Source organism: Malurus melanocephalus, unplaced genomic scaffold, assembly GCF_030028575.1.
Source record: "Malurus melanocephalus ecotype Western Australia unplaced genomic scaffold, MMel_1.1 scaffold_127, whole genome shotgun sequence".
NCBI lineage: Eukaryota > Metazoa > Chordata > Aves > Passeriformes > Maluridae > Malurus > Malurus melanocephalus.
This window is the reverse complement of record NW_026623359.1, coordinates 1,525,610-1,540,371: the sequence shown is the minus strand read 5'-3', so window position 1 is coordinate 1,540,371 and position 14,762 is coordinate 1,525,610. Positions and strand designations below refer to the sequence as shown.

The window sequence follows — 14,762 nt, the reverse complement described above, 5'->3', positions numbered from 1 at the left end:
CACTGTCAAACTACCGTCTTAATTACCAGAAGATTAACAGAAAAACGAAACAAAACAAAAAAAAACCACCTCAAAAGAACAAAAAAAGAGGAACAGAACCTAACATGCATTCCTTTTAGTTAAAATTCTGAAACATCCAATTCCATTCCATTGTTTAAAATGAAAAWGTCTGCATTAAAAACATGATAACAGTGAGATAATTCCGGTAGGAAAAATACGTATTTACTAACCCTTACTCATATGAGGTTTTATAATACAAATGATAAATATGAATGTTTGAGCAAGATTTTTGACAGATAGAAAATACTTAATTTATACAGCCATGTTTGTTTTTTTATTCCTACTATTGCAAATATTGAATAAAATAGAATTTTAACCTAATTTACTTACTCTCTCGAATGTTGTCCCAGTTCCATTGATCACTTCTGAAGAAAGGGTGATGCTTTATTTCTTCTACCCCATTTCTCCCAAGTCGCACATCCCTAAACAGCAATTAATCCAAAGTCACATTAGGAAAAACAGCAGTTTTGGATGTTTTTGTTTTTTTTTTTTTAATTTAAATTCTAATTGTTGATAAGCAGCAAAGAAACTTTCAATAAAAATTATCTGTGTTAACCACACTAATGGTCAAACAAAAACAAAATCTAAAAACCACCAACCACTAATCTGTAGTTCCTTATATCAAATGTACCGATTCTTAGCATGCACTTTCCCTGTGACTGCTAAAATGTCCAGAATCTGGAGTCTGCCACGTGGGGAGTAAAGCAAGAAAGAGAGAACTGAGGCAAAAACTAAGAAAAAACTAAAAACACAAACAAAAACTCAATACCCTTGGGGGAAATAAAACTGCAGAACTTTCATGTCTGCCAAACCACATGACAGACCGTAAGACGCAAGTGAAGGAAGGTCTAACTTGCTGCACAGAACAGCTATTCAAAGCTGGACTAAAATAAATATTCTAAGAATTCCATCCTCTGCTCTACAACAAACCCTGACAAGGCTCTTGCTGATAGTTGCTGCAAAGTAAATCCTAAGTGCAGAAGAAACTTTAGTTTCTTTTAGTATGAACGGAGGAGTCTCTCTTGAAACTACGGACAAGAACAGGACATAAAAACAATGCATGGAAAAGAAGTAATAAATCACAGGGTCGATGCTTAGTCCTTTAAGGGCTTCAGCAGAGATCACGCAGCATCTGTTTCAAATAAATCGCTCGAGCCCTGTGTTAAATATAAACAGGAAGAGGGACACACGTAGTGGAAGTCCACCTTACCACATTTACACTATTAAATTCTAATCATATTTTCTCTTTACCCTTCAGCTACCAAGGGTGAAAAATGCTGTTAAATAAAGCACATCCTTCCTGACCAACTGCAGTCTTGCTCAGTAGAGCAAACGATCTCTCTTTGAATGCCAAATCCATTATAAGGCWTTTTGTTTTCTTAATTCCTTGTTTCTTTAATTCCTTCTGTAGTGGTCAGATGCCTGGCTCCAGCCAAGTTCAGGTGATCACAGGAAAGCATAAGAAGGCATCATTGATCCAGAGTTAACTATGGAGCTACAGTTCTTTTAATTTAGTGAAATCAAAATTATCTCTGAAACAAAACAAAATGTAAGTGTTCAGGGCAAGAACAAGCTTACACTGCCTAATTTCAGCACATGGCTTAGTTCCATAAAGGGAAACTTCAAGAACTTTTTTATTTTGGCAGCCAAAATGATATCTTTCCAGGTTTGTTAGCTATATTTACCCATTAATGCAACAAAGCAAATGAAAAAAATACTTCAAACACTTTACAAAACCTTAAACAAACTCAGTAAATACATGCTTACTTTCAGGAAAGTACTGGCTTCCATTCTTAAGTAATACTCACATGGACATTGAGCAAAGCAATTTTTTCCTTGCCTTGGAGGTTACAAATAACTTTCAGCCTTACCAGGTTTATTACTCCAATTGGAGGACTTGTCCTGCACAAACTGTGCTGTTAGTAAGAGCTGTCAGAACTGCTCATAGAAATAAAATACAATACCTGGAAAAAACACCCCAAAAGGAAAACTAGAGAACGGGAGGTTTGAGAGAAGAGATTTGAACAGAGATTAGGGGAAATAGTAGAAGGAATTAATTTTTAAAATGCACAATCCAAAATAAATACAACCAATACCATCCAAAATAAAAAACAGTGCCAGAACAGTGTGTGCACTTACCTATCAGTTAAAAAGGCACAGATAAGGTTCTTTGCATGCTTAGAAATTTCCACATCATCTGGGAAATGCAATGAGTTCTTATGATCCATAATTTTACTATATGTTCCTACTAGTGAGTCTGCATAAAAAGGAGTATCGCCTGAAAATACAATAGTAAATTGGCTGTGATTTTAAATCATGTTAAAGTTATCTGAGTTGAATAAGACAAAAGATACAATGAAAAGTCTATAAACAGTTCATATACAATAGTCTTTTATTAAGAAAAAGAAAAAAATTGGGCAAGCAAGGTACAAAATAATGTATATTACTAAAAATATCCCTCCCTAAAATGTCTGTGTTATTAACTACACCATTTTCCATCCTGCTTATTGCTACCAAAATTTTGTGTGGTCAATTACATCTTTTGTTCTGCATTGCGCCTTTCAATATGTTTTCTCATTTACATAATGGCTGACACCCACATGAATCAATCTTTAAACACTCCAAGGGTAAAATGGACCAAAACTGATTAAAGATTTGCTAATGCACATTTGTTGGAAGGAATTCACCAAAGCTCTCTGCAAACCATTTCAGAGGCACACAGGTCTACCCTGCCTAAGGCATGTCAGCTCTGAGCAGGAGCCTTCCCAGTGTGTTACCACACTGTTAAACCCGTATTAATAAATCTTGTTGACTGACAAATTACATCAGCTTGAGTGCCCATATTAATATGGCAGGTGGCTTTTAAAATCATAGACCTTTCTCACCCAGAGGTTTCTAGCMTAGGCTTTAAAGATATTTGCAAAGAAACTAGATGTAAGGAAGGTAAAACAGGGGCAAGTGAAAAGAACAGGCTATGATAAAGGCAACTGAGAATCAAATTAACTGACAACATTCTCAACATACAGATGGTTTGGGTCTGTAACCAAGAGGCTGCAACTTTTACAGAAATCCTTTCTCCCAACTAATCCACAGGTTTAACAGAGAAGGTGGGCAATCAAGTCACATAAGCTAGGCTCTTTCCTCTGTTCTGGTGTGCTGCATGCAGGCAGGAATCATCTGACATTGCAGGCTACAGCTTTCCAACAAAGAACACAGCATTTCAAAAGTTACAAACATGAAAAAATGTACAAACAGACCAGTGGACAGCAACCATTCTGCTTTCAAAAGAATATAAATGTAACAATCCTAACTTTTGTCTTTTTCTGTCATTTTATGGCAAAATAAGAAATTAGTACACACCAGCTTGAACTAAACTTCTGGACTTTTGGTAAATTCATTAGGTTGCCACACCAGAGCATTACAGGTGGTGATCACTGATATTTGCTGCTGCCTCCCTATTTTCCAACCTTCCTCTTCTCACTTTTCTCTTGGAAACAGCTTTGATTTTGGCCACACCTCAAAACTATCTTAAGTGACTGAACTAATGTTAGGATTTACCCTGTGACCAACATTTTACCTTTCGGTTAAGCACAGAATAAAATTTTCATTTTCATAATAAAATTACCATTTTCATTAGTTCTGCAGCTTTATCAAAACCAGAATAACAAAACAGCTTCTGTGCTTTCTTTGAAATGCAGTTTTAGAAGATCACAGGCAGAAGCTGATACATAAGCACAGACAAAAATAGATACTTTCTACCATTGTGTGGGATATGAGAAATTTAAGTAGTATTTCCTCCTAGATACAAGGAGGAGAAAAAAAGAGGCTCTGAAATGCTGAGAAAATTCATTCTGACATTCTGTACAGCTATGTCAAATATTTTAAGAGCTGAATTATTTCACTTACTGCTGAAATCATTCATGAGAGACTGTAAACCACACATTTAAAGTCAAAATACGGTAATTCTTAAAGAGTTGGAAATAGTAATAGCATCATATGTTCACATGTCTTTCCTGGCTCAGGATAGCAGAAACAGGAAATCTGCAATATTCCCAGGAAATGCTGATTTAGATTTTTAATAATTATATACTCAATTCCATCTTCTATAATCAGTATTTTGCTACCAGACTATAATACTGATCCTCACTGTATTTTAAGATGCAGATGACTCATGCCCTTAACAGATTATATTCCATGTTTGTTGCCATGGCAGTCCAGAGCATTTTACTTGAAAATCCTGACTCAAGCACAAAAAAAAGAATCAAGCCACACTTCTACATTTTGACCTAACAGAAGACACTGATATGCTRTGGAATGGAAGGAGAAAAGGACAGTCCTGCTCTTTCCGTTCCTTTCTCATCTGTGTGTCCCTGCAAACTCAGTCCTGCCTGAGGTGGCACAAACGTGGTGAGGTAGCTGACCCCGGTTAAAACTATTCTAAGAATTAGTTTTAAGCTGAACCGAGTCAGGGAACTAATCACTGAGCAAGCACGCAAACAGCTGTCGCAGCGCCAGAGGGACAGAGACAGAGAGAACAGGAAWGAAGCCGCAGCATCAGCCAAAAGTCAGAAGCTGTTTGTGAGGTACGAGCAGCCTCTGTGCAGCAAAGTACAGCTACAGGCACACGAAAGACTCAGTGGTAATCTCATTAGCAGAAGAAATCACTACTTACCAACTAACATCTCAAAAAGGAAAACCCCTACAGACCACCAGTCACATTCCCGTCCATAGTAACCATCACCCCCCTGCGATTTCAGGACTTCGGGCGAGATGTAGTCGGGGGTCCCCACGGCTGTGTCGCAGCGCACCATCCCTGTCTGTGCAACAGTAACAATACAAACAGCTCAGTTCCAGGGGCTGCTCTGCACCTTTTGAACCAACTTCTCTGTTAGCAGAACAGAAAACCATAAAAATACAGCCTAAAATACTTGGTTTGAGGAGTGTGTTTTAAAGACTGTTTTTTATTCAAGCAGCAATATGGATTGACATGACATTTCTTGGTAATGTGCTTACTCCTGCCTACTCCATAGTGATTTCCTTGACTTCATCTTCCCAAAACTTCCCAATTTTATTATTTTTACTATTGCTTTCAATATACACCATATCAGAGCGCTCCTTTTCTCACTGATTTGAGGGACAAACTTCAGAATAATTTTGACAAGTTATGAATTCTAGGCCCTACAAAGCAGATACATAACAATTCTGTCTAATTCAGCCAATAAATTTACAGGTAAATTTTTATAGACACACCTTGTTTTTTGTTTAAAGATAGGAAGAAGAATAAAAGGATAAGTTATTTTTAAAGAATAGCAAAGCTTTTTCTAAAAAAAAAAWATATATTTTTATTAACATATTACCACAGTTCTATCAATGGAATGATTCCTCACCCTGTGCTTCACACTGAGAAACTAAAAATGTAGGGGCTAAGTGACGCAGAAGCATCAATCAGATCTGCAAGTGTTCCGGTTCAGAGTTATGAGTCTTGTTTCCTTTAATCAAATTCACTGAATTCACTCCTGAGAGACCAGATGGATGAACAAAATGAAATCCTGGATGAAGTTAGAGAAGTACTGAAAATACACTCATCTTTTATTCAGTTTCTCCATCTGAAATTTTATCTAAGTAATCTTGCAAAGTTCTTTGTGCATTTGTATTCATGGTGATTTGTGCATTCAGTATTCATGGTGATACGTATTAATTCTGAATATTATTACACAATATTAGTAGCAACAACTAAGGTCAAAATACATATTTAAAGAAAATAAGAGAAACAYTCTCTTTTGGCAATTATACTGATACATAAAATTTAGACACCACAATATTCATTCTCATACACAAGATGAATTGTGAAAAGCTTTCATTTCTGTACTAAAACAGAATCCAGAAAGTCATGCACCAGCAGGCAAAAAAAGTCCTGCACCACAGGGATGACTAAATACTGGTGGAGACCTATTGGAGTACTTCAAATGTCCTCCTGGCAATAGTCTATCATTTTCTATGACTCCATGCTAAAACTGAAAACTAAAGAAGTTTTAACTTCTCAGTTCCAGAATGAAGAGCAGGGAAACTTTTGCATTTTGTACTGGATGTGATAGCACATAGCTTATTCATACTGGGATAAGAAAATGAACTTAACTCTTTCCAGAAGACCTAATGCATTCATTGGACAAAGAAAAATACAAACACATTTTAACACTGCAAAATAAACTAAGGCTCAAAGGCTCCAGAAAGCTGCGAGCATTTGACAATGGATCTAGCACACGGCAGGAGCCACTGTTTGAATATCATGCTTGTGACAGCCCTCTGGCACTAACCTATGTGTCTTATCTGAAGCCTAAACCTCTCTTTGCTTTGAGCACAGGAGGAACTGCTCTACGGTTATGYGATTCTGCTCATCCAGTAGGACTGTGGCAACTTAAAGAGCCCTCCAACACTGGTATGTGTCTATCGCTTCCTTGTCCAAACACAAAATTACAGCAAGGGAAACTGAGTTTTTGCTCAGTCGAGTCTGGTTGAACCCACCTGTATCTCTCACTGGGTAAGAAGATTCTTTAAAAAAAAAAGTCACCAAAAACAGTTCTGAAAGAGTACTCTGAAGTCTGCAGCTTCAGTCATAGCTTGCCACCTAAGCACTTCAGAACACCCCATTTCCCATCCCTCTGTGATTAATGCTCCAAAGCAAGAATACTTTTTAATATGTCACACATGTTGGTATTTTTTGAAGTCTYAAACAAACAAAGCAAAGGCTGTGCCAAAAACAAGGCAGACCTACACAAGTCTGATAGCTGGTGTGCAGCAACAAGGAATGTCTTTTCATCAATGGTACAGATGCTAAAGAACTCCATGTAATAACACCTTAAGTTTTCAGACAAGATRTCAAAGAATTGAAAACAAAAAGATTATTTCTACAGTAAAAAAAGGCCTTGCATGCTAACACCAGGTTCAGTGAACTGTAGTTCTCCGAAGCACTTGGAGATACTTGTACTTTTTCCCCATAAAACTCTACCTTCTGTCCCAGGAACTAACCTAGAAATGCATTTACATATGACAGAACAGCCTGGCTTGGAAGGGACCTTGAAAGAACATTTGACCCAACCTGTCATAGGAAAAGGAGCCTATATAGGCTATATATAGCCTATATCTAGCATGCTGTCCAACTGTTTCACCAAAAACTCCAGCAATGAGGATTCTACTATGTCCCTGAGGAGGCTGGCCCACTATCACCTGAATATAAAATTTCCAGATTTYTGTTCTGCTCATTTACACACTAGTCCTTTCAAGGAACTTGGGTGTTGYTCTGTGTGCATTTTGAAGTACTGGGTACCTTTAGTACCTTAGTCAGACTCACTTCTGTGAGTTCTGGCATCAAAGCTGAGAGGGACGTGCTCTTGGTCCAGTATGGAGCCACCTTGGCARTCCCTACATTCTGAAGAGACTTAAATGGTGCTGTTTTCTCTGGGCAATGTGTTACTCCTGTGTTTCAAACACTAAAGCATCTGTTTATGCCTGAGTAGCACACCTATTAACAACTCTCATACAAAGCTTCCTGYTGGGAGTCTCAGGCCAGTGTTCTAYCTGACACTTTTCTCATCACCTCAAAAGATGAAGGTGGACCTTGGAACTCATCTCCTGCAGCTATGTGAGGGATGTACAATGCACAATTTAAAACACAGGCTGTCCAGGAGACACAGTAATGTTCTCATAGCTCCTGACAACTTGGCAGTGAGGCTGTAGTGTTTCCTAGCATCATTCAGCATTATTATATTGCTGAAGACAAAGCAATTCAGGTTTCATCTTCAGGATCTCCATCAGACCTGAAGGACTTGCTGTCTTGAACCAAAGCTGACAATCAGGCTTTCACTCCCTCATTAAGTTCCTCCCAGCAAACAAGAGCTGAGGGTGTTTGTGTGGAAACATTAGGAGAGCACACATCAGATGTTAACAGTGCAGGCAGCTCGTGCAGTGTGCTGCAAACAGTGGACTGAGGAAGGATCCTTCACTGGAGAGTCTTCACAGGAGGAGCTTCAATTAGAAAGAAGCTGGGTTATATAAAGAGGAACACGCCGCTTCTTTCAGCTGAACTGCCTGGGCTGAGGCAATAATCCCACGTGGCAAATACCCATTCTTGCAGTCACATCTTTTTGAACAGATGCTCTGTGAATCTCTGCTCTGCTGAAAACTCAGCATAGGACAGTGCTGTGCATAGCAACRCTGAGATCTCCTGGCCCTCCAACACCCACCACAGCAAACTGCTGTCTAGTTTGTTACACAACACCTGAAGATTAGACAGAGCCTGGTGAAAGCTGCCCTGRTCCACCTTATCACACCTAAATACCAAAAAGAGAAGAACCACTTCTCTTTTAGAAAATTTAGAAATTCCTACTAAATTTTTGAGTCTAACTCCATTCTTTATTCAACAATAGAAATACTCACTTTATTGCAGATACTTAAAAAGGCAACTAACTTAAAAAAAAAAATCCAGAAAACTGGATAAACTCATAACTGTTTATGAGTTACATAAACAGAACAGTTCCTTTTATGCTGAAAAGATCACTAAAACACTTAGCAACTCTTTTCACAACGTGATAAGGAAGAACTTTACTTCAAGTATCTGTTCTGGCCTGGCAGACTTAAGCAAGCACTGAACWCAATTCCACAGCAAAGGTCAGAAAAATCTCTCAGCAAATTGCAGCAAAACTTTCCTGGGCTCTCAACAGCCCAGGAAATAAGGAAGATGCTAATGCTCACAACTGCTAAAAGAGATCCAAAACCAAAAAAACAAATAAGTATTGGGCAAGCATATATTTTCTACAAATCAGTCTGCCAACACCAATATTATATTTACACAGCTGGGATGTGTTCATGTTTTGTAAGAAGTAGCATGAGATTTGGAGACAATCCAGAACCTCTCAACTTCTACAGCTTCCTGTAGAAAAAATTTTTGCCATTCCACTGAGTCTGAGAAACACGAAGAACTTAAAATGTAATCTTTTAAAAAATTAACTTCTCTAGGAGATCACTGGTCCATTGATGATACCCAGTCTAAAGTGGAGCTCACTGTTAATGTTTTACAAGAAACACAGAYACATTTCTTACATTTACAGTATCATCATCCACATTTTAGTATTCCACTCTTTTAACAACAGCAACAAAAAAGGAAAAAAAGTAAAAGGTGTAGGTTCACCATTTCTGGGGTCCCTAAAACAGCACAATGATCACCTTTATTTTTTTTTAGATTTATTTTATGAGCTTTTTCGATGCTTTTTTGTTTTCACTTCCAATGAACAACAGATTCCCTTAAGACATTACAATCTACTGACTAAAAACAAATATTAATATTTTTTAAGAGACCAAGTACTACTTTTGATTTTTTAAATTAAAGTAAATGCTGTCCTCTTAAATGCAGGCTAATTTAAGGTAGAGGTAAATATTATCTCTGCCTTTAGAATAGCAACTACAACATCAATACAACTAAACAGAYTGAACTTTAATAAACAGCTGCAGTTGTACAACGATGAAGTTAATGTATTATCATGTGAAAAAATAACCCTAACCACCAGAGACAGTACTTCTAGATACTGCTAAAGAGACATTAACTTAATGATGCAAATGCAAATTAAGTAGATTGCAGAARTTACATCTAACACTGCCTAAACAACATAGAAAAACCCAAAACATAAAAGCAAGTAAGCGTGAAAGGATTACCCTTGCCAACACTACCACTGAAAACTTTCAAAGACCAGGCAAATTTTAACACACATTCATATACAATGTTTTTAGAATCTGTTATAATTTTTCAAAGGCAGAATATATTCTGTAAATTATAACRTAACATTGTTTGTCAGGGAAGATTCTAAGAGTGCAAACTATAAAAGGCAGTTTAAAGTTGTTTTGATAACATTAAGTATCCTGTTAAAAATACACGTATACAATCTCATTAGAAAACTGTATTTGGCTGTACATGGTTAAATCTGGACAATTAAAGCATTTTAATTGACATCTTGGCATCTTGACAAATAATTAACAGATTTTGATCAATATATYACATACCACTGCTGCCTTTCTGTGACCTCATTTGAATGACCACTAGAGGATGCTATGAGAACAATCAGATACAGGAAAAAAACACATGGAATGTATCYTGCCTATAAAATAATTTCATTTACAAAAAAATGTCAGCTTATGAACCATTCCAAAATTATTAATGTTGAAAACTAAGAGTTATTTGCAAGCTTTTCAGAAATTTGGCAAAAATATCTACCTCAGATATTCATAAACACACATGCTTTCAAAAATTGAAGAGTAAGTTTACATCCTTCTTCTGTGTGATAGGACATTTTATTACAGAAAGGATTACACTATTTAAAATACTCTTATATCTAAAAGTAGGAAACAAGAAGTAGCTTTCTAATCAAGTAGATAATTTGATTAATATTGCTTTGGGTATTATAATTCGTAAGAAAATAACCTTAGATTTAGATGCAACTTAGAATTACAGTTTTATAKATGGTACATTATTCAGTTGTGTACTTACTTCATCCATTTTCATGCAAGTGCCAAAATCTGCCAGCTTCAGATGCCCATATTTATCTAAAAGCATATTGTCAGGCTTCACATCTCTGTGTATCAAGCCCATGGAGTGAATTGCATCAAGAGCAAGAACAACTTCAGCTGTGTAGAACTTGGCCCATTTCTCAGGCACATCGTAGTTGCTCATAAGGTTTACAAGATCTCCACCTGGCATGTATTCCATCACCATGTACAAATATTTGTCATCTTGAAAGGCACAAAATAGCTGCAACATTAAAAAAAAGGAAAGGAAAAAAGAGCAATTACTTTTTAGAGACAGGTAGTGAAAAGAATAAAGCCCCTTATCTTGAAGTTCCATTAAAACTGAGAATATGTTTYCAAGATTACTGTTAATATTTATAAAATCCACATTTTCTGTTAATTATGACAGTACCTTGAAACTTACTGAGCTTCAAAACCCCTCATCATTTTAAAGAAAATTAAAAATATTTCTTGATTATTTCAATTCTATAGCTTTTTATCTATCTATCTATCTATCTATCTATCTATCTATCTATCTATCTATCTATCTATCTATCTATCTATCTATCTACCTATCCATCCATCCATCCATCCATCCATCCATCCATCCATCCATCCATCCATCCATCCATCCATCCATCCATCCATCCATCCATCCATCCATCTCCATGCTTCTTGGTATTAAAAAGTATCACTGAGACAAAATGCAGAGTGTAAATCTGCATCAGGTTCTGATTTGAAAATAGCTCAAAAGTAAGCAGCATCTTAGACAGTTTCTAAATTTTCTGTATTGTAAATTCCTTATCTTTGTACATGTTTGCAAAGTCACTACTRAATTTGTCCTAAATCAACATATATTGAAATAAGGAAGAAAAACAAAATGTTTCAGAAGACAACTGTAACACAATACAAAGAAATTATCTTTAGCAACAAAATACTGGTATGGYATAGGTTGCAGTCAGGACATTTCCTAATGGCATGATAGCGAAGGTAAGTTCAGTCTCTTTAAAATTTATTTCAGACCTAGAGTGCTGAAGTTTTAGAGATCCCACCCAGAGATCACCAGGTCTGAAAAAAGCCCATCCCAACAAAAAGTATTACTATCAAATGTTCAATGACTGGTGTGCAAAAATCTCTGAAAGTCTCCCTTATTTCTCAGGGAATACTGGCTTACCTTAAAAACTAAAATCATTCACATCTGTAAATTACACACRTAAAATTTAAAGGCAGTTGAAAAAYAGGATGTGCGGAAAGGACAAAATCAGAATCAGGGAGACTGTGGAGGATGAGGAACCATGAAATTCAGGTATGTTATTATGGAGATTTGACCTTCAGATTAAAATTAATTTTATGACTAGTGACAGAAGACCTAGATTAGAAATATGTATTTTAATACATATATACTACACTGTATTTGTTTTCACAAATAGACCAATATGCAGTTTATAATATGATAATGCATTGGGTCATTAAAATCTATATGAAGATTCAAAATAATCTCTATGTTCTCACATGTAGAAATATTAATATAACATAATAATAAATAACAGCACTATATCTTTATACAGGCCTACTGCTATTTCCCTCAATGGATTTAATTWAAAAAAAATTAAAACTACCTATGGCTCTTATTTATTTTTCTTTTTTCACATTAAAACTAGACACAGAGAAGCAATGTGATCTATCCCTGCTTCTAGACCAGAACAGGACCTACATTTTCTTCAAACCAGCTCAATATCCTAACCCACTGGACCACATCACCAAATATATTACACTAACACACTTAATCATAGGAGGCACAATTACAACTACACTTTAGTTCATTTGCTGTTTACAATGCAGACACACACATTYATATCCTACTTGTGACAGTTTCCTTTGAAAATTCACATCATGCATTTCTCATTACTTCCAACTACACATGAAAAATAGTTCCTGACAATTACTGTTACTAGAACAAAGAACTAAATTAAAAAATCATCTATTTGTTTAAGTATTTTCTGTGAATATAAGCAAGACCACAGAACATGCTTAAAGAGCAAAACATCTAAATAAAAAACTTTGTGTGCTTGAGGTAAAGTGTAATGAAAAATAAAAGGAAAGCTTAAAGCCAGTCTTATTAAATATACAGAAGCATGGCAATATATATGAGAGCATTTATATTAATTATTTAACCAAATTAAGTACTGACAATTTGTCCAAGCACACGCTTTCATTGCTCCTTTTGTTAACTGGTGCAATTTACCAGTAACAACAAATGGCAATAATCAGTACTGATTGTTCCCRAAGGCATAATTCACATTACAGCATCTTGATGACACACGTCATGAGACAGCTGCAGTGACGGTGTTCARGACCAGCTGAAGCCATCAACTCTCCATTACTGGGATATTCCGAGTGCTGATGCTGTAACTGACCTAAGAGAAGATGGTTTCAAGGAAACCACTACTACAGCCTCGTGTCTTGCAGGAGACCAGGACTGCACCCTCATCCATATATCAAACTGCTGCTGAAAAGACAGTGACTATTAAAAGCATTCTTAATACCAGCTGCCTGTGATCAACTGACTATATCATGATGGAACACTGGAAATATCAATTGCATTTGTTTCTACATTTCTATACAGAATTTTTCATAGTTGGAAATGCAACTTCCCCATTATTTCAAATAATTCTGTATTTCAATAATCTGTTCAATTCTGTTTTATGATATATTTTGTAGAGACTAAAATGTAAATTAGTTTACTTTCTAACACAGCCAAATGCATAAAACTTAGTGAAATTGATGTAAAAAGATAAAAATCTGAACATAAAGCTTGATTTCAGTTTCAATGTAAATTCAAAACCAGCTCAAGACTGGGAAGTATTTATGGCATCAGCATCATTACTATTTACTATTACACATCTTCCTTACCTGAACCACCCACGGGCTGTTGGCRAAGGCCATGATATCTCTTTCCTCCCAGAAAAAGGCTGAATCTGATCTCTTGATCATTTCAAATTTACTAAGTAGCTTCATTGCATAAACCTTCTGTGTCATTTTATGGCGAACCTGTTAAGAAAGAGAAGAAGCAACCTTTTGAAAACGCCTTGTTAAAAACCTGAGTACCAGCACAGTATATTTCTGCTATGTGCAATCTGCTTTCTGAGATGTGATGTCTCCAGGCTTCATATGCCCAATTTTCTACACACAATTTTCAGTAAAGATTTGAGAAATTCCAAACCTAAAAAGAAAAGCTTAACAGCTGCACAAAAAAATCCACTGTAGCAAGAAGAAAAGTCTAACTCTGCTTTTATCTTCTTACTCTGAACACTGCCTAGCCATTGAACTCATTCACTGTAGAAACTGGGCAAGGAGTCTGCCTCAGCCTCTGTTTTTATTTTGCACCAATAAATTATTGCTCTTATTTCTTTTCCTAATTAGTTCTTAAATTCACTTTAAATGGTGCAAAATTAGTACAATAAATCTTGCTGGAAAMTGGAATTAAAGCCTTTATTAAGAAATATGAAAATATTTTTGAAAACTTCTTCTGAATACAGACATGAAACCAAATCCTTAAATTAGACACTGCACTCATTACTCAGCTAATTAAACAACATGAGACATCCTAGCTTATGAAACAACTATTAAAGTAACAGGTTTTTAACATTCTTGAGTATTTTTTAAAGAAATCAAGGTGAGGAGTATTCGGCTGTAAAAAGTCTGAGTCATTAGGATCGTAAGTTTTTTCATATTTTCTTCCTGTTAAAAAATTCCTGTTAAAAAAGTTTGTGAATTGATTTGTGAAAAGCGTGAAATGCACCAGAAAGTGAACCTATAATTTTCTGGTGCATTCAAAAACCCTCATATCTAGTAAATAAAGCCGATCTTCTAACTTCTTAGTTTTGCAAAATGTCCATGTTTAATTCTGTTACTTTCAGTAATGTTTAATAGGCTTTTCTCAACAGCTGTTTCAGGTCCATGACATCTGCAGTGCAAAGCTTCAGAGAGGCACCTATTTGGTCTACAGATCTGGGAGCATCAGTCTCCTCCTGCTCCTGAAGAGCTGTAAAAATTAATATTGCTGAAGGAATAGAAGAAGCATCAGGTGGAAGGGGTAATCTTGSAAAGAGTAAGAACATGAACAGAAACAGGATTATTTAAGAACTTAC

The 14,762-nt window shown here is 36.1% G+C and overlaps 1 protein-coding gene across 3 annotated transcripts in view; it reads right to left on the bottom strand.

The window, feature by feature from the left end:
• ROCK2 (Rho associated coiled-coil containing protein kinase 2) overlaps positions 1-14,762 on the bottom strand; it is a 95,171-nt gene that overhangs the window by 25,367 nt on the left and 55,042 nt on the right. For all 3 annotated transcript variants that reach the window (XM_057370482.1, XM_057370483.1, XM_057370484.1), the window contains exons 4-8: positions 13,525-13,662; positions 10,595-10,855; positions 4,733-4,877; positions 2,200-2,338; positions 391-482 (exon numbers count right to left, since the gene is read on the bottom strand). In XM_057370482.1, coding sequence (XP_057226465.1) covers positions 391-482; positions 2,200-2,338; positions 4,733-4,877; positions 10,595-10,855; positions 13,525-13,662 — 775 coding nt within the window. The remainder of the gene's footprint in view (positions 1-390; positions 483-2,199; positions 2,339-4,732; positions 4,878-10,594; positions 10,856-13,524; positions 13,663-14,762) is intronic.